The following is a 25,278-nucleotide window of genomic DNA, read 5'->3' as shown; positions in this document are numbered from 1 at the left end:
TCAAACTTCCTTCGGTTCCATAAGGGTGGGCTCCCAGCAGCCTTGTTTGTAGGAAGTGACCTTCTCTTAGTAGTTAGATGTCAGAATGGACACCTGACCTAAATCTGGATCCTGTCCTCCAGGAATATAGAATGGGACAAGAGACAGTCCAGTAGCCTTTTCACGTGGTGGGAATGATAATATATAAATCTGGGAGCTAAATGGTAGCCATATTCTATCATTATGTTAGGATATGTCTGTGAAGTCAAGACAGCATGCTAAGGGATAGAAAAAGGAAACAGGAGCATGGAGAAGAGAAAGATGAAGACAAGGTACTCCCTGGTGTCTGGGGCTTTCTGGCTCTGCATTCTGGTTTCACTGGCTTCCAGAAGCCCCAAAGCATTCCAGCCCTTAGTTTCCTTGAAGTACTCCTGTATCTTTTTACTTGCAACCAGAGATGCTCGAATAATACACCAACCCTACATGGAACTCCTCACTTTTCTGGGGATTGACCTGAACACTCACAATCAGCTGGTTCAACATCTCTTCTCCATAAACCAGATGCCACTGCTGAAGAAATCTGTACACATGAGTCCAGAAAGCTAAAAAAAAATTTTCAAGTGTTTTGCTTTGAAGTCTGAGGCTTAGATCAACTCCTCTGTGGAGTTCTTTCAGCTTTCAAGAAGGTTAAATTAGAGACTGAAGTTGGAAATGGTATTCAGACGCTTATACTTCACAGGGTCTCAAAGGAACAAAACTTAATTAAACAAAAATGATCACTAAATAACACTATGGCCACCCAAAAAGTTTACTCTCTAAGATTCTCATCCAGATTGTTGGGAGAAAATTAGAGGAAGGCACAGGAAGAAGAAAGGTGATGTAACTTAATGTCTGTAAGTGAAGTTAGGCACACAATTACTCAGCAATATTAAATGTAAATGGTTACTGGATTATACACAGGTCTCAGCCAAGACTCTTCTTCCTTCCATTAGGGTTGATAATTGCAAATGACCATATTTGCAGACACTGATGCCAATTTATGGAAATGACACCATCAATGCTTTTCTTAAGCTCAACCTTCATAGTCTTGCCAGCAGTGGCTGCCACATACTAGTAAACACAGCCGAGCAAAAGTGCTCCCCCAGCAACAAGCAACGCAGGTCAAAGAAAGTAAGAAGTTGCTGGTAGAATTTCTGACCTGAGGCGTGCCAGAATGGAGAATGCCACTGTTCTGGTTGTGAGGATAAACTGTCTTACTTCCTCGACTGGTTCACAACACCACATACCAGAATAAGCAAGAAAACTAATAATCCGAAACAGAGCAGAAAGCTCCTTCGTATGACTCCTACACAACAGAGTGTGACACAGAAGCCACGTGGCAGCAAATTGGACAGCGAGAAGAAGAGGCTAACGTTAACTAGCCCTGGGATGTGTCTGAGCAGAAGCAGTTAATAGATTTACTACAGAACAAGGGAAGACAGCTGGACCCAATGTACAGAAAGGTCAGCTACCAGACCGGAAGTCAGACACTTAAGAAATTTTGAGAAGCAGGTGAAGCCGCTGTCACAGAATTTTACTCTGCTCTATGTCCAAAGGCGCCTCTGAATCTCCTGTCACCTTTCCCAACGCCCAGCAATCCCCTGAACAAATGAACAAAGCCTGCTTATGTGCTAAGTCCAGAGAAATCAGCCATGCATACTGGGATCAAGATCTTCCACCATGCTGATGCCAGATTATAAATAAAGTCAATTTATCTTTCCTAGTTTGTAGCTCAGGTTGAGAAATCTAACTGGTTTGAAGCAACACGAGCTACTCCTATAAAATGAACATCAGAACAGGCCTCAACAGCAGTAACAAGCAGCTCTCACAGCAGGGGGAAGAGCAGCTCCCAGCCCCACAGTCTGGCTCGGTCCAGACAAGTCCTGGGGTACAGTCATGCTGGGTCACCTTCCCTGCTGCAGATTCAGTCCTCACAGTGACAGTTCTTGGAGGTTCTTCAGATCAAGAGTAATGTGGGAGAGACATGGGGCACCCTCGATTTATTTACTCAAGACCAGATTCATATCAAAGTCTGACCACAACTAAACTAGCTCCCAAAGGTGGGGCTGGGAGGGGGGGGGCTGGGAGTCCCCAGTATTGCTCCACTCAGGACCACTGTGGGGTGGTAAACATCAGCTGTCTTTCCTGAGAAACAGTGTGGAAAAAGGAGAAACACGAAAGCAACTGGATTAATCACTAGAATAGTTTAAAAGAAACAGTGACTCTGAATAGAGTCTTAAAACACTTTCTATCCCCCTTCACAGTGCAGCAGAAATTGCCACATTCATAATGGGCACATTTAAAGAAAATACCTTCTTTGTGAATGTTGGGGTGGGAAGGAGAAGGGCCTCTCATTTTCACTGCTTCTTATCTGATACCACAGGTAAAGAGAGAGAGAGGCGGTAACAGAAATGAAAGCAGAGAAAAGACAAATCCAAGAGAAAAATAATCAAGAAATTACAGCTCTAAAGAGAGCAAAATGACCAACAGAAGTAGTGCTTTGGGGAGCCATTTAAATGATGATGGAAATGAAAAGGGACTGGCAGTGAGGCCCTCCCAACCGGTTTTATTTACACCATTAAGTGCTACACTCTAAGAAAACCCTGAGACACCTCCTTTAAGACGTCCACCCTATCTTGGGGGCATGTTAGTCCTGTGGCTCATGGCCAAAGCACGCAGGAGATGAAAATTCTGACAAAGTCACTTAGAAGTTCATTTTTGTACCCAGATAAACACAAAGCGAAAACAAAATTTTAAGACATATGACATTCTCCACAGAATACTTCAATGTCAAGTTGAATCCGGCAAGTTCCAGACCAAAGAAAATATTAAAAGGGTCTTTTCCTATAACTGACCCTTTTAGCACAGTTTGCATGGCACTGTTCTTCAAGTTGAGCTCTCCGAAGCAGAAGGGAAACCATGAATGATAGGTATCCAGGTCTTGAGTTGGCAAATAAAAAGGGTCAGGATGTGAGTTTAGTCTTTTCTAAGCCACAAGAAGGCTCTAAATCAAAGCATCTGTTGTACAAAAGGCTGGAGCTAACTGATGCACTGTACTCTCCAATCTTCAGGGAGTCCTGGCTGCCCTGACACATTCAGAGCATCTATCAATACCAAAGATGCTAAGAGGGAGGACGGCATCAGCCAGGTGAGCAGCGTGAGTGCTCTAGGAAAGGGAAAACTCTCATAGAGAGCTCTGTGAGAACGTGCAGGTCCCACATTAGTTCTGTGGCTGCTCTCACTCCTGTTTTTGGCAGCTTCGGCAAAAGCCTATCATCAAACTGGGAGCAGGAAAAGGCAAAAGAAAGCAACAATTCCACTGAAGTGGCCTATGAGAAAACTTGGTACCCAAAGCAATGGCTTTTACTTAGAGGGAACTATGGCCCAACTCTATAACTGTGGAGTCAAAATGACTTAGATTTCCAGTCAAGAGAGGGCCCAGGTCTACTGCCTCATACACTGGTGTTACCACCTGGGAAGGAGACCTGGGTAACAGGCAGGTAGGAACAAGGCAATAGCCCTCTACAAGTAGAATGGGGAGCAAAAGGACTTGGGATTAAAAGTCACACTTTAATTCAAGTATCAATTATACCATTCACTGATAGTGATCTATTATTGGCTTTATTACCCCTTAAAGTTATTTTCCAAAGCCTCCCAAAGCCATCTCAGTTGGGGGGTGCTTCTAGAAATAGGAATCCAGGAATCTATTTCAAACTGTGAAGCTGGTGTCTAAATCTTCATACAAACCCTTTCTTTGGGTTTAGGTTTCTTCTTTATGATTGCTACTGCTAAAATCATTTACAGAGGACTACTATGGGCCAGGCACTGTGCTTATAAATATATATTTGTAATACAGAATATAAAACTAGACATGAATATATATCTATAAAACTAAAGTAATAAGGATAAATTACGTGACATCAGTCAAGAGTTATCTTGCAGAAATGCTGTCTGTGGTCAGAAGTTAATCATACAGCAGAGACAGAGACAGAGGCTAAGAGCTGGAGCAGAGACAGCATCTGCTGCCCTAGTTAGTGAGCAGAACGCAGCTTTCCAATTTAATTCTGGAAGAGAAGTCTTGAGATCACAAGAACATAAAGAGACAGATGCCTTGCGGAGTACGCTGGGGGAAGTGAGCAGAAAACATGGGATCATATTTAAAAGAGGCCAGAGGAGGAAAGAGACCAAAGGAAAAATGAAAGTAAAGATTTGGTGGTACAGATGTCTTAAAAAAAAAAATAAGACAAGGCCTGCCTAAGGGTTAGGCTGCCATCAACAAGCTTCATGAAGCTGCCTAGAGAATGAGCTGAATTTTCTGTCAAACGGATTTGAAATGGCTAGGAACTAAACCTTGATAAGTCAGGGTTATAGTTTTTTGCCAAGGAGAATATACTCCAACTGACACCCAGCCTCTGGTTGATAAGGAGTAAGCTACCATTGTTAAAAATAAAGGAATTCATTTTTAAAAAATATTCATTTATTTGGCTGCACTGGGTCTTAGTTGCGGCACACGGGATCTTTTAGTTGTGGCACGCAAACTCTTAGTTGTGGCATGTGGGATCTAGTTCCCTGACCAGGGATCAAACCCAGGCCCCCTGCACTGGGAGCACTGAGTCTTAGCCACTGGACCACCAGGGAAGTGCCAAGGAATTCTTTTTTTTTTTAATAAATAAATAAATAATTTTATTTATTTATTTATTTATTTATTTATTTATTTATTCATTCATTCATTCATTTATTTATTTTTGGCTGTGTTGGGTCTTTGTTGCTGCGCGCGGGCTTTCTATAGTTGCGGCGAGCTGGGGCTCCTCTTTGTTGCGGTGCACGGGCTTCTCATTGCGGTGGCTTCTCTTGTTGCGGAGCACGGGCTCTAGGCGTGCAGGCTTCAGTAGTTGTGGCACATGGGCTCAGTAGTTGTGGCTTGCGGGGTCTAGAGCGCAGGCTCAGTACTTGTGGCGCATGGGCTTAGTTGCTCTGCGGCATGTGGGATCTTCCCGGACCAGGGCTCAAACCCACATCCCCTGCACTGGCAGATGGATTCTTAACCACTGTGCCACCAGGGAAGCTCGGAATTCATTTTTAATAGGGCCATAATTTACTGGCCCGCTTCATAGCCCAAATCTGTAAATGGAGAAACTTGAGGTTTACCTTCCTGAGGTTCTCAGTAAGCTACATTCTAAGTCTTCCCTCTCTGGGATTCTACCTCTGTGCTTCCCTCTCTCTGCATCTGATATCTAGGTAATGTGTTGAAAAGGGGAAAAGAGGAATTATTTTTGGTTCAGCCACAAGGAGAAGAGCCACGTGATGCCAGGAATAGGATGCCTCTGTTCTTCGTGTCCCTGTTCCTACAAAACTGCAGTGGAAAGCCTGGCCTCTCGGGAGTCTTCTCTGAAAACTCCTGAACATAACCAAAGTCGAACCAGCAACAACGTAGTCTTGACTTCTGCCACATTTCTGCCAACAATATTTTAGTTAGCAGACTAACTATAATATCTTTCCTTCCAGATTTCAAGACTGGTCTTTAGAAAATTAGTTATTACCTGGTAGAAAGGATTTGAATTAAGTTAATGGATCTCAACCTGGGGGCCACAGATGGGCTTTGGTGTGGGGGGGTGGTGCCTGTGACCTTTCATCTGATTCTCAAAAGGATCCAAAACCTTCAAAAGGTTAAGAACCACTGAGCTAGCTCAACCAGAACCAAGAAAAAAAAAGGCAAAAATTTTAGAGAGATTGTCAATCAACTACCTCTCAACCACCCACGGATTCCTTTTTTTTTTTTTTTCTTATGAAGTTTCTGTACTTTTTTGTTTGCCCACATATTTAGACGTATCTTATCTTACCTTTGACTTTTTTTTTTAACAGCACCTGCATAAGCTTTCACTGGGATTTATGTTTGAGAATGGTCTCTGAATATATATGTAGTAGATGTCTACTGGTTCTTATTCTAGTGAAACAGACAGCAACAGAATGTGATAGACAGTGATTATTAAAGTTCAGGCTCTTAAATTTGTCTGGAACACTGGACTAGTTAACTGGGTAAGGTCTCTTCTGTATATGTATATATAATAATTCCATTAACACAGTAACAATAAAAGTACAATTCTTCGAATAATATCCCATCAGCCAACCATGCTATAGGAAGCCTAGAAATCATAAGCAATGGAATGATGGTGAATGTTAAAATTACTGTAATTCCATGAGGATAGGAAGCAAACGATTTATATTCAAAGAGACAGCTAGCTCCGTGACAATTCTTTCAGATACTGTAAGAGCCAAGTGATTCTTAAGCACGTGCTTTTTCAAAGCATGGATGGAATGGGGGCTGCGTGCCTAGCAAGCACTGTCAGAGATACTGCCTAAGGACCAAAGAGCCATTCCAGAGAACGTCTCCCAGGAAAAACATGCGGAATGCAAGGCCATATCAGCTGTGCTGATGCCGCTTCAGAATGTGGTGGACAAAATGAATGGAGGAGAAAGAGGAGATGAGGCAAAGTCAGTCTTGTGTTTAAATTTTCTCACCTGGAATTACAGAGATAGTTTTCAAAGCTCGCAGAACCCTGAATGTTCTCAGCGCTGAGACATTGCCCAGGTCCACAAACTCTGTCACATATCTGTAGTAAGGGAGGTCACGCACAGACACAAATGACAAACACGGACACAAACACAAACACCAAAGAAAAAAAACAAAACCACAACAAAACAAAAAGTACAATACGTCACGTCAGGGCCCTAACCCAACACCTAACACCAACCCCGGGCCATCTTACCTGGGATTACCGAAATAGTTTTCAAAGCCCTCAGTACCCTGAAAGTGCGTAGAGCTGAAACATTGCCTAGGTTTACAAACTCTGTTATATACCTGCAGAATCAAACCAAAGTTAACTTGTAATGGTACCACTGGGCGAGGGTTTGAGAATGGGGGTAAGAAAGGGTCTTATATACAAGCTATGATTTCATTTATTTCCTTGAAAAAGAAAAGTTTCAAAATATAAACATTTAAGGAACACATTTTTTTTTTCAATTGGGCAAGGAGAATTCAAAAGTATATTTGAAAGAAGTGATACCACCAGAAGGTTCCTAGGGCTTTCTTTCTTCCTCAGCATTGTGATGTGCAGATCCCAATCAGAATGACTACTTAGTCCATTCACTTTTTTTTAGTAAAAAGGAAGGCCAGGAGGTATTCAAAGGCTTATGTCTCCAAGTTTTATGAACAATTTCTTAGGAAAAGGAGACAAATTTCTGCAACAGGAGTCTCATAAAAACAAATCTACATTAAAATAAACTCCCTAGTTGACAATGGCAAAAATGCCTAAAATCTCTGCCTAAAAACTCTTAGATAAATGATTTATCTAAGAGTTGTATGCGTATCTTTGCAGTCATGCCTACAGATGAAGTTTTAGCCCATGACATACAAAAACAGGGCTCAGGAAAAATCTAGATCATGGGATCAGAGCCAATATTGTGTTAAGTGCTCATTTAAGTGCCAATGTGGCACTGTGGCACTGTGTTAAGTGCCAATATTGTGTTAAGTGCTCACCAGCTCTGTGCCTAGCAAGGACACTTAAATTTTAAATGAACACCAATGTGTATTCATAATGCTGGAAAGCTAGAAATTGTCTTAATATAACAGAAAGTCAAAGTTCCAGTTTCAAATATTCAATGCATATCATTCATTCACACTTTATAGTTGACATACATTTTTCTATCTGATGTTCAGACCCATACATACACAAATGCACTCAATTTCTTACACGTCTGTGTGCACACACATAAAACACACACACAATCTATACAACACACTTACCCCCTACCAAACCACAAAGTGCTTTCCCAACCTGAAAATAAAAATAAAGTCTGCTATAACTCTTCTATCACCAGCTAAACTTCCCAAAGAGATACATTTTCATTGTTAAAACAACACAAATTACCCTAGCATACCAATGTGGTGTTACACTGCTCCCTACTAATAATAGTTCGAAGCTCTGGTCAGTAATTCTTTACGAAGTGACCAGACTGGATACTTGGCTCATGTTTTGACTCTAAAATATGCTCTGAATTCTGCAACATGTGGATAGCCTCATGAAATTACATGTGATATAACATACCCAGGACACTGAGTTCCAGCCTAAGGTTTACACCTAAAAAATCTGAGGTCTTCACCGAGGCCGCCTAGTGATAATTGTGCGACCCCTGGTCAATGTTGTAGGGGAAAATAAAATATGAGGGAGTGTCAATGGGAAATCACTTCCTACACTCCCTCCCAGCTGTAAAGCCTCTGCTCACCATCTCCCATATATACATGCTGTCAATTCCTGAACCACAAGAGGCCCTCATAAGCAAGAATCATAGGCATAAGTCCATACCACCTTACATGGTTATCCATTAATTCCTCATACAACTAAGCCCACAAACTCACACTTACAAACTGTCATACAAACACACCCAAGAGTACAACCACACATACACAATCACACCCAGAACACCAATAAAGTAAGCAGAGAACTTACGCCATCATGATGACACTGAAATCTAACCAGTTCCACGGATCCCGTAAAAAGGTAAAGCCATCTATGCAGAAACCTCTTGCAATGATTTTCACTAGTGATTCAAATGTATAAATCCCTGTGAACGTGTACCTGTCAAAGAAATGGATATCTTGAGGTAATTTCTGAACAGACAGAAACTTTAAATGAATCTTTTAAGATAACACTTGCCGACGGGTGGCTTCAACTAACAGAGACAAAATAGAAAGAACACAGCCAATGCGGCAGAAAGGAAGTGAGGAAGAGAAAGGGATGCTTCAAATGAAAATTACTGAAATGCACAAACCAAGAACTCTGGAATGTTGCACTGGGCCCTGACGGGGATTGCAAACAAAAAACTCTGTATTGCCATCTAGCACATGATCAATTGAACCAGGCATGGAGGCCCCACAGCTAATTTTAACTTGAGACAAGTCAAAAAGAAAGGGAAAGCTAATGTGGGAGGAGAAGGCAGTATCATCAGGAACTGAGGGTACAGGATGGTGATGGAGCAGCAAGTCAAAGCATTGGCTAACATAGGAAAGGCCAGAGGTGATGAGTAGTAACTTCCAGGGCATACTTTCTCTTTCTAGAGTTGACTTCTAAGGATATTTCTTAAATTCCACATGTATCCTCACACATCCTTGTGACATGAAAAATGGGCAATAATTTTCTTCCTTGATGCATAAGCTGTGCAGTGCAAGATTCAGTGACTAAAAATATTTAAAACAAGCTGGCAGAAAAATAAATAAATGAGCTACTTACTCCACATTCTTCGACCAGTCAGGAGGGTTACTAAAAGTCATGAATACACAGTTGGTCAAAATAGTGCACATAATGATCATGCTAAATACTGTAGAAAAAAGTCAAGGGAGAATATACAAGATCTGGCCAGTTTTTATCCTCAGGAAGCAAACACATAGCGCATTGGGTATCACAGGAATTAAATCAGTAACCTGACAGGAGACAAAGCACAGAGAGGAGGAAAAGGCGAGGTGATAATGAAAACTGTGGTCATCACCATGAACACAGAGTGCCACCACGTGTATCCACACCTGGCCAGAGAAGGTGAGTGGACACAGCAGGATGGCCACTCTCTTTCTTTCAAAAGCACTGTCACTGTTCTACTCCTTTTGGATAAACATTTCTCCCTCTTACCACTTAGCCTCTAAATACCTCTTTGCCTAATAACCAGAAATCTTGTAGTCTACCAGATGCCAAAGTCATCAGATGAGAAAATAAATTAAATCTAATCTATATTATTCAGTAGTCATTTATTGTTAATTATCTTGCATTACCCATTATTTGGAAATGTGCATGTCATTAATGATTTTTTTTTTTTAATAGTCTTCCAAAGTTCTGATTGTTCTTGTGGGGCAAGGCAACAGTCAATGTATGCTGAATTTGTCCAATCTGGGAAACCAGTTATGGTACATTGGGTAAGGATTTTAAGGACATCTGCACCACCGTACTCCTAAGAATTAGGTAATGAAGCAAATTCATCTGATCATTCTGAAAGTGCCTGGGAATGTTTATGGGTAGCAAATCATTTTGTTGCCATTTTAATTCCATCCAGGATCTTCCTCAGCCCTTCCTGTTCTTGTCTACTGAGAAAAATTAAACTGCTTCAGGTCAATATGAGTTACTCAAACTCAAACTGTCACTTTAATAAGCACAGAAGCCATATCTCATTTGTTGCTAATTCACTCTCTCTTGCTAATGGCATTCACTATCTTCATTCTATTAGTGGAGTTTTAAAAAGAAAAACTACTTCTTACAGCTGGATTTTTTTCTTCACTACAGCTGTATTTTTCTTCAGGGAATAATAACATGTTCTGGCTAGAAGAGAAAAAACACCATCTTCTGATCCAACAAAAAGGGAAGAAGTCCATTGTGAATTATTTATTTACTTATAAACCTTTAGATTTCAGATCTATGTTGCTTGTAAACCAAAGATTCCAGACCAGGTTGCTAAACTCTTACTGTTAATAAAATGTGCAAAAGCTTAGCAAACCTATTTACAAAGTAGCAACTGCTGGTTTCCTCATCCTACTTGGAGGGTACAAAAACTCTGAAGCATGGGACTAAGTACTGTCAAATTGAAGACCAACCATGAAAGTTTAAAGTCACTATGCAAAGTTGCTAACCCCATCACATAATTTTTCATCTGTCATATACTCTCCTATATTAATAAGACATAAAAGTCAAGCCACATGAATGAATTGGCATTTTCTGTTTAAGGGGAGCAAGAATACCAAAACAGATTCATAACAATCCTGCAATCTAGATCTAAACCTCTGTACCAAGGAGGCCATTTAATCTGAGAAACTATCTTAGATACTTTCTAAGCTCACTGTTCAAGAAATCAAAAATATTCAAGGCAGATCTCTAAAACACTCATTCAATTATCTGTAACTCAAGAAGTAGCTTTTCAAAAATTCTAATATGGACTTTAATATATAAAAAGCTGAATAATCTAACTCTTGAAGTCTGAGTGCTTTAAAAAGTAAGACTTCAGTAAAAGGTTACCATCTTAATTTGTCGCTCTTAATGATATCCACAGAATTCCAGACTCCCATGACATCATCCTAAGAAAAAAGGATTTGCTGAAGCTCAGCTCAGGATTCAGCAGAAGTCACTCTTAAAACTTCTAACTGGTGGGATAGTCACCTACACTATTGGTAAAATACTTACTATACAATTAAGTTGTCCACATTCAGAAACACACACCAGCGACCATGCAACTGCTGCACTCACTCCACATCTGCAGAAAAGGATATGAATGTATCAAAATTTTAATAGCTATTCTTCTTATCAGGTTAAAAGGACTTAAAATGTACAAGGCAGGCGTGGCACTAAATCTGAAGAGAGTTTTCCCTCTGTTTAATACTACAAAGGTCTGTGGAAAAAGAGAGAGAGAAATTATTAAAGCATGGGAATTAATCATCACATGAAACAACATTTTTCTAGGCAAGAAATAAACTCAAATGTACTTGTAAGTTTTACTTCCCAGTTTGGTGTCTAGGGCAAGAAACCTTCAGGCAATATTAAGACAAGAGAAACCTCTTTCCCTCACCTCCCTCCCCCCGCCCTGCCCCAGATTACATTACAAATAGATGACACTATCTTAGCAGTTTTACAGAATAAACTTTCCTTTCAGAAACAAGACATTTGAATTATACGTAAACTATTTTATGCCGGCTCTGGACAAGATACTTAAGTTTATTAATTTAGGATTCATTCACTCAACAAATATTTACTCAGTGCCTACTATATGCCAGGCACCGATCTAGGTGCTTGGGAAGTATCAGTAAACAAGGCCACCCTAGTGTGAGGAGCTTATATTCTAAGGGGGGAGACAGATAATAAATAAAAAACATAATGAGTAAGTAAATTACACCGAATGTGATAAGTGCTATGGAAAAAGGAAGACGATCAGGGAAAGGCAGCTCTAGAGTACAGGGGTCAGGGGATGGGGTGAATGGAGAGATGACAGGTTTGGGTTTTTTTTTTTTGAAGTATAGTAGATTTACAATGTTGTGCTGTACAGCAAAGTGACTCAGTTATACACATATACACATTCTTTTTTTTTTTAAATAGTCTTTTCCATTATGGTTTATGGTTTATGGTTCCACGAGATTGGATATAGTTCCCTGTGCTACACAATAGGACCCTATTGTTTATCCATTCTAAATGTAATAGTTTGCATCTATCAACCCCAAACTCCACGCCTATCCCTCTCAGGTAGTCAGGGTAAGCCTACCGAGAAGAGAGATTTGAGCAAAAACTCGAAGGAGGTGAGGAGGGTTCTTCATTCCACCAGTATTTACCTACCAAGTCTACTCTGTCTGGCTTTTAAGAGCCTCCATTATCAGCCTTGCCAAAATCATTCAACTACATTCCTGGCATGAATCCTCCTGTCTTGCCAAACCAGTACAGGTTATAGTAATTTAAACTTTGGTCTTGGCTCTCATTGCTCATCCTACCCAGAATGCCTTTTCCTGTCGCATGAATTCAATTCAATTAAAATCTTTCTGAGCATGTTTTGTGCCAAGCATTGTGCTAAGCTCCTTGGATACAAGATTGAATAAAATTGCACTTTTAGGGAAGACATATATGTGAACTAGTAATTATGATGCAGGGTAAATACAAAGTTCAGTAACAAAAATATGCGTAATGTATGAGGCAGCAGGAGAGAGATTTTTTCCCCCCTTGGGTGGGAAATGCAAGGGAAGAGAGTGGGCTGGGAGGTGTTCACAAAGGCAGGTAACTAAACATTTGGAAGGGGTTTTAAAGGATAAGCAGAGATTAAGAGAGATTAATTGGGCAGATAAAGGAGGAAGGGTTGGCAAGGAAAGGGACCAGCATAGGATTACAAAGGCACAGTAGCACAGAACTGTGGGTGCTCTCAGGGAATTGATAAGTAATTCAGTGTTGATGGAGGATAAAATAGAGAGGGGAAGCAGCAGACTGTGAAGCTGGAGAGAGATGTAGGGGCCTACTAGACTGAGTTCCTAAGGACACAAGGTCAGTGGCAAGTACACAGCCCTAGCATCTCACCGTGCAGGTGAAAAAAGCAAATGGTCAAATGCTAGCCATTTAAAATAGGTTTTTGTTTTTGTCTTGTTTTTTAATTTAAAGCAATGCATGTTCATAATCATAAAAAAAGGAAGAGAAGACAAGTTCCATCTCATTACCCAACGATAAACTTTGCTGCTTGTATATCTTTTCAAAACTTTTCTGTGTTAATATAACATAAATATAGCCTTAAAAAGACTCTCCTTCTCTCTCTCTCTCAAATGGGATTCTACCATAAACACTCTTCTGCACCTTGCATTAAAAAAATGAACCCAGGGGCTTCCCTGGTGGCGCAGTGGTTGAGAATCTGCCTGCCAATGCAGGGGACACGGGTTCGAGCCCTGGTCTGGGAAGATCCCACATGCCGCGGAGCAACTAGGCCCGTGAGCCACAATTACTGAGCCTGCGCGTCTGGAGCCTGTGCTCCGCAACAAGAGTGGCCGCGATAATGAGAGGCCCACGCACCGCGATGAAGAGTGGCCCCCACTTGTCGCAACTAGAGAAAGCCCTCGCACAGAAACGAAGACCCAACACAGCCATAAATAAATAAATAAATAAATAAATAAATAAATAAACCCAAAAGTTAAAAAAAAAAAAAAAGAACCCTCACAAAGAAAAGCCCAGGACTAGATGGCTTCTCTAATGAATGCTACCAAATGTTTAAAGAAGAATTAACACCAATCCTTCACAAATTCTTCCAAAGAATAGAAGAAAAGGACACACTTCCCAACTCATTCTGTAAGGTCAGTATTGCCTTGATACAAAACCATACAAAGACATTACAAGAAAAGAAAACTATAGACTAATATCCCTTTTGAATATAGATACAAAAAGCCTCAACAAAATACCAGCCAACAGTATCTGGTAGCATATAAAATAAGGATTATACACCACGACCAAGTGAGATTTATCCCAGAAATGCAAAGATGATTTAACATATGAAAATCAATCAATGTAATACAACATATTAATAAAATAAAGCATAATTACTGCATGATCATCTCAATAGATGCAGAAAAAACATTTGACAAAATCCAATACTCTTTCATAATAAAAACATTCAACAAACTAGAAATAGAAGGGAACTTCCTTAACCTGATAAAGGGCATCTATGAAAAATCCACAGCTAACATCATTTTTAATGTTAAAAGACTAAAAGCTTTCTCCGTAAAACGAGGCACAAGGATTCCACTCTCACCACTTCCATTCAACACTGTACTGGATGTTCTAGACAAGCCAATTAAGCAAGTAAAACTATTTCTATTTGCAGATGAAATGATCTTGTACGTGGAAAACCCTAAGGAATACATACACACAAAACTATTAGAGCTCATAAACAAGTTCAGCAAGGTTCCAAGACACAAGACCAACATATAAAAATCAGTTGTATTTCCATATACTAGCAATAAACAATCTGAAAATGAAATTAAGAAAACAACGCTATGGGGCTTCCCTGGTGGCTCAGTGGTTAAGAATCCACCTGCCAATGCAGGGGACACGGGTTCGAGCCCTGGTCCAGGAAGATCCCACATGCTGCAAAGCAACTAAGCCCGTGTGTCACAACTACTGAGCCTGCACTCTAGAGCCCGCGAGCCACAACTACTGAGCCTGTGAACCACAACTACTGAGCCCGCACACCACAACTACTGAAGCTTGTGCACCTAGAGCCCATGCTCCGCAACAGGAGAAGCTACTGCAATGAGAAGCCTGTGTACCGCCACGAAGAGTAGCCTCCACTCGCCGCAACTAGAGAAAGCCCGCGCTCAGCAACGAAGACCCAACACAGCCAAAAATAAATAAATGTTTTAAAAAGTATAAAAAGAAAAAAAAAAGAAAGAAAACAACTCCATTTACAAGAGCATCCAAAAGAATAAAACACCTAGGAATAAATTTAACAAAATAAGTATAAGACTTAAACACTGAAAACTATAAAACATCATTAAAAGAAATTGAAAAAAATGTAGATAAATGGAAGGACATCTTGCACTCATGGATTGCAAGACTTAATATTGTTATGGTTCAATGCAATCTCTATCAAAATTTCAACTGCCTTTTTGGGCAGAAATTAACAAGCTGATCCTAAAATCTGTATAGAAATTTAAGGGAACCAAAATAGCCAAAACAATCTTGAAAAATAAGGACAAAGTTGAAGACTCACACTTCTCCATTTCAAAGCTTACCACAAAGCTATAATAATCAAAACTGTGGTACTAACATAAGGATAGCCAAACACATCAGTAGGATAGAATTGAGAGTCCAGAAATAAACCCATACATCTATAGTCAATTGATTTTCGACAAGGGTGCGAAGACACTTTAAAGGGGAAAGAGCAGTCTTCAATAAATGGTGCTGGGACAACTTGATAACCACGTGCAAAAGAATGAATCTGAACCTCTATCTCACACCCGATATGAAAATTAACTCAAAATGGATCAAAGACCTAAATGTAAAGGCTAAAACTATAAAACTCATTGAAGAAAACATAGGTGTAAATCTTTATACCTTTGGATTACGCAATAGTGTCATAGATGTGACACCTAAAGCACAAGCAACCAAGGAAAAAATAGATAAACTGGACTTCATCAAAATTCAAAACTTTTGTGCAGCAAATGACACTATTAAGAAAGTGAAAAGACAACCCAAAGGATGGGTGAAAATATTTGCAAATCATGTATCTAATAAGGGTTTAGCAGCCAGAATAGATTAAAAAAAAAAAAAAAACAGCTACGACTCAACAGTAAAAAGACAAATAATCCAAGTTAAAAATGGGTAAGGATTTGAATAGACATTTCTACAAAGCAGATATACAAACAGCCAATAAGCACATGAAAAGATATTCAACATTATTAGTCATTAGGGAAATGCAAATAAAACCACAATGAGATACCTCTTTACATCCACTAGGATGGTAATAATTAAAAAAAAGAACAAGGAAAATAACAAATGCTGGCAAGAATATAAAGAAATTGGAACTCTATTACTGGCAGGAATGTAAAATTGTTAATCCACTTTGGAAAACAGTTGGCAGTTCCTCAAAAGTTAAACAATGAGTTACCACATGACCCAGCAATTCCACTCCTAGCTATATATCCAGGAGAACTAAAAACAGGTTCACACAAAAATGTATACATGGATGTTCATAAAAGCATTATTCAAAATACTGCAAAAGTGGAAACAACCCATCAACTGACAAACAGGTAAACAAAATATGGCACATATCCATATAACAGGATACTCTCCAGTCTTAAAAGGATTGAAATTCTGACATATGCTACAACATGGATGAACCTGGAAGACATTATGCTAAGTGAAATAAGCCAGACACAAAAGGACGAATGTTATGTGATTCCACTTATCTGAGGTATCTAGAATTAGCAAATTCATAAAGACAGAAAGTAGAATAGAGTTTATGAGGGGCCTCAGGCAGGAGGGATGGAGAGTTATTGTTTAATGGGCAAAGTTTCTGTTTGGGATGATAAAAAAATTTGTGGAAATGGATAGTGGCGATGGTTGTACAACATGGTGGATGTATTTAATACCACTGAATTGTGCACTTAAAAATGGTTAAAATGGTAAATTTTGTGTTATGTATAGTTTACCACAATAAAAATATATTGACCCTTGAACAACATGGGTTTGAACTGCTCAGGTCCACCTGTACGTGGATTTTTTTCAATAGTAAATCCTACAGTACTACCCGATCCACAGTCGGCTGCAGAAGCACAGGTACAGAGGAACCGCAGACACTAAGGGACCGCAGGTGTGGGGGACACTGCATGTTTGGAGGGCTGGCTATAAACTATACGTGGATTTTCGATTATGCTGAGGGTCCATGGCCTTAACCCCTGCATCGTTCAAGGGTCAACCGTACATGATTACCTGAAAAGTGCCCAGTAAGGTGTTATTGATACACTTTTTAAAATCAGTTTTATTCCAAGCCAAATAACAGAATTAAGAATAGTAATAGCTAAAAGTGGTTCCCAACCCATTCTGAACTTCAGAAAGATTTAAGGAGCTTTTTGGAAAATAAGGACATCTGGGCCAAGAAAAAAAAAAAGAGAAGTTAAGTGTTTATACATGCTGCAACATGGCCTTGCAAAATCTTGAAAAGAGTTCAGACACAAAAGGCCACATATTGTACGATTTCGTTCACATGAAATGTCCAGAATAGGCAAATCTTGATGGAAAGTTGGTTAGTGGCTGCCTAGGGCTGGATGGAGAGGGGATTAGGAACTCGCTGCAAATGGGTCTCTTTAGGGTGATGAAAATGTTCTGAAACTAGATAGTGGTAATGCCTGCAAACCTTGTCAACAAAAAGCCAATGAATTGTACACTTTAAAATGGTGGATTTTCTAGCTTGTGAACTGTATCTCAATGAAAACAAAACACCACAAAAACACACACGAAAATGAACCATGTAAGAGGTATAAGACATATAAAAAGGTCTAAAGAATGATACCACAAACATTTATGCACCCATCAGTTAGTCTAGGAAATAATGCCTTACCAATACTGCTCCTTTCTGCACTCCTTTCCAAATACACACTCTCCTTCCCACAGAGGTCAGTGATATTTTGAATTTGGTACTGAGGTCCCACTTTTTTGTGGTATATTTCCAGTTACTCTGAGCTCCCCCTTTTCTACACTCAGAGTTTGTGTCTTTCATTGTTCTCCCAGCTCTTTTTGTACCCTTCCCTCCACCCTCCCCACCTACTCCTAGAACTAAGTTTCAAGCTCTTGGAGAGCAGGGACCAACCTCACTCATACTTCCTCCCACAGCTCCAATATAATGCTCAACCCAAGCACTCCCAATAAACGGTTGCTGGCAGATTTTTCAAAGTTCCTGTCGTCGCATCTTCTGCTCTTTCCTTTCCTAATCTGGCAGAGTCACACCAGTCTCTCCACAGTAGAAAAGCAGTGCTGGTACTGAGCCATATACATTCTGGAAATGCTCAATGCACCATCCCCAGTGTGAGAATGCACTGCAATAATATTCTTCCTGTACTAGAAGGGACTGGTTCCAGTGGGGTACGCTGCAGGGAAAGACTAATCCTAAAAGCAAGAGGAAGTAGTAGACTTGGGGTTAGGCTGAAAGAGGTCAAGGGCTGAGCTACGGCTCTTCCATATTTTGGCTTCCCAAAGAAACAATGAGCCCCGCACTTTCCCAAAACCCCCTCTCTGAAGTACTTGTACTCCTCTGTGTTTCTATAGCAACCCCCTCTCTGAAAATGCCAAGCCTTTTAAATAACCTCCTCATTCAACCTCATAATATTCCCATGAAGTATGTGTGAAGGAGGGATTATTATCCTCTATGCATTTCACAAAAGCTCAGGAGAGGGACACCACCTATCAAAGGTCAGGCAGCAAGGAGCAACATATTATTCCAAGTTTAGAGCCTCTTTACAGCTTCTATTGTGCCAGATTGAGAGGCAGTTCAATGGGAATATGGCAGAGAATGAACCTGGTGTGGGGGATGGAGTCTCCGGTGAATGAGAAATTTGAGCCCCTGGGGTACACTGCATAAAAGCCTCAGCGACAACGAAAGAAGCACTGGCCCGTGTCCCAGGATCTAAAACCACCAGGCTGGGCCTTTACAAAATCACCCACCTGCCTTAGAAGAAGATAGGCAACAGGGTTTTTAAAAGTTAACAAACTCTGCACCTTCCCAATTTCTCATCTTTTAGTTTGGTCATGATGGAAAGATAGGTCTAGAGGAACCACTGAGGGTGTTTCCTATCTCAGAATCAGGGCCTGCACAGCACCTGGCATGGAGCAGATGCTCGATAAATGCCTGTTGCTTGGTGACTGAACAAATGCTTGTATGTCTGACGTGAGGGAAAAGGAGAAGAGGAAAAGGAAAAGGAAGACGTTAGGAAACTGAAGTTGTTAGGCCTTGGTTGAAGAAAAACTAGGCGGTAGCTAGGATTCTGAATGAGTACAGTGCTGAGTTGGCAAGAAAGAGATTGATGATCCTGAGGGAATCTAGGTCTTTTTAGTGAATTCTAAAACGATGGTTTTGTAGGTATAAAGGCTTCCTTATGGACATTTTATGTGTGAAGTAGAAATTTCATAATTAATTTGGATACTGAATACTGCATACAGAATAGTTTATCATCACTCCTTTCTAAATATTTACATCCTCTATCTTTATCAAGTATAAAAACAGGAGATATTTTTTCTATTCAAAGAGAAATAAACATCTAGCTTACACTAAACCTCCAGAAATGAAGGTGAATCCTCCATACTTCAAGCAGCAAGTTGTATTACAATAAAACATACTTTATTGTTAAAATAATTAGATTTACATACGCTTAATTCATATGCAGTTTTTCAAAGTTCACCTTTTGCATAAAGCAAGATGCTGTTTGGACCAACACAAGTTCTCAAAGCTTAGGAATCTCCTTTTAACACTGGGGCTTGCAGTGCTTATCTGAGAGATAGAATAATATATATCAGGGGTCAGCAAACCTTTTTTGTAAAGGGTCAGATAGCAAATATTATAGGTTCTATGGGCCATACAGTCCCTGTCGCAACAACCTGCCATTGTAGTTGCAAAAGTAACCACAGACAATACATAAACAAATAAGAGTGTCTGTGTTCAAATAAAACTTTATTTACAGACAAGGAAATTTTAATTTCATAAAATTTTCACATATCACAAAATATTATTATGCTCTTGACTTTTCCCCAACCAGTTAAAAATGTGAAAACCCTTCTTTTTTTTTTTTTTTTTTGCCACACCATGAGGCTTGTGGGATCTTAGTTCCCCAACCAGGGATGGAACCTGTGCCCCCTGCAGTGGAAGCACGGAGTCCTAACCACTGGACCGCCAGGGAAGTCCCGCGAAAACCCTTCTTAACTCATGGGCTGTACAAAAGCAAATGGCAGAGCTGATCTGGGCCAGCGGTCAAGGTTGGCTAATCCCTGTTTATATACTAACACTAGTTCTGACCTAAACCAGACTGGTTGCTTAAGAATGATCTGATTAGCTTTAAAAAAAAAAAAAAAAAAGCAGATTCAGAAGGCCCACCTCAGAGGTTCTGATAAACAAGCTGCAGAGGAATCTGTGCTCATCAGGATTTGAGAACTGCCACATCACCTGTCAGGTATTAAAACACATAGGTTGTCCTTCTTCACCTGCCTCTACCTGGCTGTATGGCCTGGGGGAGCCCCTGCAGCTCTCTGGATCTCATTTTCCTCATCTCTAACATGAGAGAGGGGGCTGCCTGATGGGCGTGCCCAGGTCCTTTCCAGCTCTGACATCTGTGAGTCTACAATTTACAAAATACACAGAAGCATCCAATATTAAGTGCAACAAAGCAGCAAACCATACTTTTGAGGAGAAAACCTACTATTATTCATTCCTTCACATTACATCTTGGTAGAACTCTCCTGAGTTATTTATTTTGCTTCTTCAACTGAAACTCTGTCAAGTCCATGGTCAACAGTGCTTAATACTATCCTGACAACTATACTTATGTGGGCAGGGGGCAGCATGGGGCAGAAGTGTACCAGACAGAACTGTACCACAGGCTGCTTTTTCCCTGCCCTATATCCCCTACTTATACCCCTGTTTTTAGCAGAACAGTGACTATGGGCGAGAGAATGGATAGGGATGACTGGTGATGGGTTGACTTTTAAAAAAATATATACAAAAGCATTTTAAAGTCATACACATGGCTGATTTAAATCTCAGTAATCATTGTTAAACTGCTGGTAAGAATCCAGAAAAGGAGATTCGTCCCTTATTCAATACCGTGCTCCAACACCAGATCCTTTAAAGCTCAGGAGGAATGGGAAGGACAGCAAGCTTTGGATTCTTACGAGACTATTTCTTAAGCAACAGTCACTTGGCACCCATGAAGTCCAATAATGTTTTACCTAATCTGTCTTAAATTAGATCTTTGTGAAGTAAATGAGTTAAAAGGGAAATTGAAATTGAATTGTGGTTTATGGCCCAAGGGAAAATATCAGTTTATAACAACAGCCACTGAATGTGTGTGAGCACAATGCCCATTAGGAGTGGTGGAACAGCTCTTTACAAGTTACGGCATATGGAGTATTAATACATGTGTCATGCCGGCATAAGATGAGCCTTCTGAAAAGCGCAGGCTTTTCATTTCTAATTAGCAATGTGGGGCTTGGAGCACACGATGGAGGAGCTTTGCCATTGCTAACGCAGGGTAAGAGATATTCTCTTCAGTCTACAATAAGGGGCAGGAACATTGTGCAAGGCCAGGTACGAGCTCATTCATATTCATGCCAAACAAATCCTAGCACACTGCAAACACAGTACAATAAACGCACACAGTTACCAAAGTACCGCATGCAGCCAACTCATGAGCATTTCCCCACCCTCACCCCAGGACTGGATTAATGTTTGTAGCCATACAAAATGTATAAATTAAAGTAATAAAGGGTGGGTAAATATGAAAGGACATTACAGGGAAGAGTACTCAATGCAGGGGTGGAGTATATCACAGAACAGAAAGCCTCTTAGGGAAAGGTTTATTACCCAGCTCCTGGTTTGCTGTGGGACACAAGGCCCAAGAGAGCAGCTCTCCACCCAACCAAGTTCTCCCTCCCCTGAGAGGTCATCATCTCAACTGGGGCGAAGGTAACCCGCAGGCATCTGATGACCTTCTGGTTATAATGAACACCTAGGGGCTCAGGGATTGAGCTAATCTACAAGGGGGCAGTTGGGAACAAATATCCTTTGGCTCCATCTGGCTGCAACTGTTATCGACACTGATTTATGACTATCTCCCAGGGTTTGGACCCTAGATCCTAACTGTTCTGACTTCTGGAATTGCCTGACCCTCTCATTTTTAGCTGACTTCTAGCCTTAAATTCTTGCCTGCTAAACCTAATATATATATATATATATATACCTTTTTCTCCCAGACCTATGTACCTCTTCTGAAACAGGCAACTAGCTAATTTGACTTATAGTAGTTCTTAGCTCTTTCCTGCCTAACTATAAATTCTTAATTCTGCTACCTTCTACGGGGGCAAATCCTCTCTGCCTAATGGTTTCAGAGTGTGCATGCACAGAGAAGTACTCTTCTACCCAATAATAATACAAATATAGCTGATCTGAAAAACAGCTATAACAGTGATAAGAGCAGTAGCCAGTTGTCCACTAATCAATGGCTACAGTTTTTGGCATTCGCTTCTAAGTAACTATACAGCCAATACAGCAGGCAACAAATAAATGTCCTTTCAAATTTTCCCTGTTTTAATATAGAAAAACTTAATGCTAAATCTAAACAGATTCTACCTCAGACTAGGAAGCTGTTCAGAAATAAATGACCTGCACTGTCAAAATGACTACACCCTGTTGAAAAGGAGTCCTGATGCCTTTCTTAATGCTAATCTGCTCAGTGGGTCCCTCAAGTAAAATTACAATTATAGTCCCAATGTGTCCCAGGAAAGGCTCCAGCAACGGCACAACTGGCCTGAATTTCCAGAGTACCTGTGTCCTGGTACCCAGCTTAGAAATACTGAACTAAAAAGCAGGACATCAGGACACAGGCAATTTTTATTTTCATTTAGGCTTATACTTCTGTTTGAACTATATATTTAGAGCCCTAATCTTCCAAGTCTCTATTCCACTACACTGAGGAGTGAGCAAGAGAGACCTCTAAATCCCATATTTATATTCCTTTTATTCATTAATAATTGTATCTATGAGTCTATTTGAAGAAATAATAACATTTAGCAGGTATTAAGCAGGTACTATGCGGCAGGCACCCTACTGAGATGCCTTATACAATACCTGTCTCACAGCAACCACTTGATGAGGTAGGTACATTTTATAGATGATGAAATTGTAGCAAGACCACAAAGTTGTTCAGTGGTAAAACTTAGAACGGAACCAAGGCAGTCTAACTCCAAAGCCTATTCCTTTTTTCTTAATAAATTTATTTATTTTATATATCTTATTTTTGACTGCGTCGGGTCTTCGTTGCTGCGCACAGCCTTCCTCTAGTTGCGGCGAGCGGGGGCTACTCTTCGTTGCGGTGCGCGGGCTTCTCATTGCGGTGGCTTCTCTTGTTGCGGAGCACAGGCTCTAGGCGCACAGGCTTCAGTAGTTGTGGCTACTAGAACGTAGGCTCAGTAGCTGTGGCGCACAGGCTCAGTTGCTCCGCTGCATGTGGGATTTTTCCAGACCAGGGCTCGAACCCATGTTCCCTGCGTGTTCCGCAGTGGCGGATTCTTAACCACTGTGCCACCAGGGAAGCCTCAAAGCCTACACTTAATTATCACACAATACTGCAATTTTTAAAAAACTTCAAAACTACTTATCAAATCTAACTCCTCACTTTACAGATAAGAAAGCAAGCACAGGGCGCTCTGCCCAAGCTGAGACCACAGAGGTGGGAACAGGAATAGAAGGGTTCCTCAGAGGCCAGGTTTCCTGGCTTCCAGTCCCGAACTCTTTTCAGCACACCAGGTCATCTGGTCCAAACCTCAGACCAATGAAGAAATCTTTTTTACTTAATACCTTTAACTTTGGCAAAAAGAAAAGCCCTTGCACCTGCCACAGAGTTCACAGAAGCTATTTATGGTATTTTCCCAAGTTAAGCTCGACGCAGATAAGGCTAGCACCCCGTCTGTCTGTGGCTTTGCTGTTTCCCACTGCTTCTGCATACACTTCCTCATCTGGTTTGACCTTGTAACCCCATGCCCTCCAACCCACATTTGGAGCAGCTGACACCCGCTTCCTGCCCACATCCTGGTCACAGGAAGCCATACCTGGCAGAACAGCAGCTGCTTCAGCTCTGAAACGGCATGCTGCTGCTCCCCAAGGCAGGGCGGCTCTGAACCTCCTACACGGCCACCCCTCCTCGCTGTCCTTCAATGAGTTTGCTTTTGATATCCTTCCCCCTTACGCTCTTGGGGGTACCCAGCCTGCAGCTGCTCTAGGGTAAAGCAAAAGGCAGGTTTATTATGTAAAGCATGTTAATGCCTCTCCTCACTGTACTCATATTCTAGAATTTATTCTCACTCTCCTTTCTCTTAGAAAGCAGCAGAGTAGAGTGGTTTAGAGGCTTTGAGGCCACAAAGACCTGGATTCAAGGCCCAGCTCCATTGCTTATTAGCTGTCATGATTTTAGGCAACTAACTTTGGTTGCCAAAGCTAAGTTTTCTTAGTGATAAAAACAGTGATAATGATTGATAGTATCTACTTTATCAGATTATGAGGATTAAGTGAAAATTCACAAAAAGTCCTTACTACAGTGCCTGGCACAGAATAAGGACTCAACAAATGCGATTATGATAATGCTGTTGCTATCACACAGATCGCTGCTGCTCTGTGGCACCACAGGTGGGGTAGCAGGAGGGGACTAAGGGGTAATATTCAAGTTACTTAGTATTCACACACTTGACATAAACCAGTAAGACACTTGTGCATAAGCTAGACCAAGAGTCCAAAGTCACTAGGACCAAAGTCACCGTACAGCTGCACTGGCTCAAAATGGGCCCCAGAGGTTATTTCAGACCTGAGAACTCTGGAAGCAGGAGAAAAAAAAAAAAAAAACAACTGCTGAATGCACACAGTGGGATCCAACCTGCCTCTCTCCTTTATCTCCCTTCTTACCAAACCAAGCCCCATGCTCCAGTCACAATGAAACTCATGGTTTTAAACACTTCAACGTTTTGCATGTCTCTCTGTCTTTTCATGTACTGTTCTTTATACCCAAACTACTCTTTCTTCTCTTTAACAGATGAAATGATTTTTAACCATACTTTAATACTTCAAGGTACAGCTCAAATATCACCTCCTCTCCATTCAGCTCTCTCAAACAGAATTATCCTTCCTTCCTGTGTGTTCCCACAACACTTCTGTTACAGCACTTAACATAGTATTGTCATTCTGTTTATACATCAGTAACTCTCACTGGACCCTGAGATCCTTAAAGGCAGGGGTATATCTCCAACTACTGTGACTGTCTTAGCTTAGCAAGCAGAAGATGTAATATGATGCCCATCTGGTACAAGGTAGACAGTTTGTACATATTTGTTGACTGTATGAATGAATCTCTTAGTCATGAGGCAATGATGCAGCTAAAATCAACTAACTTATAACTATATCCTTTATGCCAGGTGTCTAATCGACCTTTTCCACTCTTTACCTCATCCACCCATAAAAATT

At 40.7% G+C, this 25,278-nt stretch overlaps 1 protein-coding gene across 1 annotated transcript in view; it reads right to left on the bottom strand.

The window, feature by feature from the left end:
• SCN8A (sodium voltage-gated channel alpha subunit 8) overlaps window positions 1-25,278 on the bottom strand; it is a 184,693-nt gene that overhangs the window by 81,468 nt on the left and 77,947 nt on the right. Inside the window, 4 exon segments of the mRNA XM_036866860.1 lie at window positions 6,538-6,629; window positions 8,526-8,654; window positions 9,306-9,395; window positions 11,321-11,439. Of these exon segments, the coding sequence (XP_036722755.1) occupies window positions 6,538-6,629; window positions 8,526-8,654; window positions 9,306-9,395; window positions 11,321-11,439 (430 nt within the window).

This window comes from Balaenoptera musculus, chromosome 10 (assembly GCF_009873245.2).
Source record: "Balaenoptera musculus isolate JJ_BM4_2016_0621 chromosome 10, mBalMus1.pri.v3, whole genome shotgun sequence".
Lineage (NCBI taxonomy): Eukaryota > Metazoa > Chordata > Mammalia > Artiodactyla > Balaenopteridae > Balaenoptera > Balaenoptera musculus.
The sequence above is the reverse complement of the archived record's forward strand: the minus strand, read 5'-3'. Positions and strand labels throughout refer to the sequence as shown.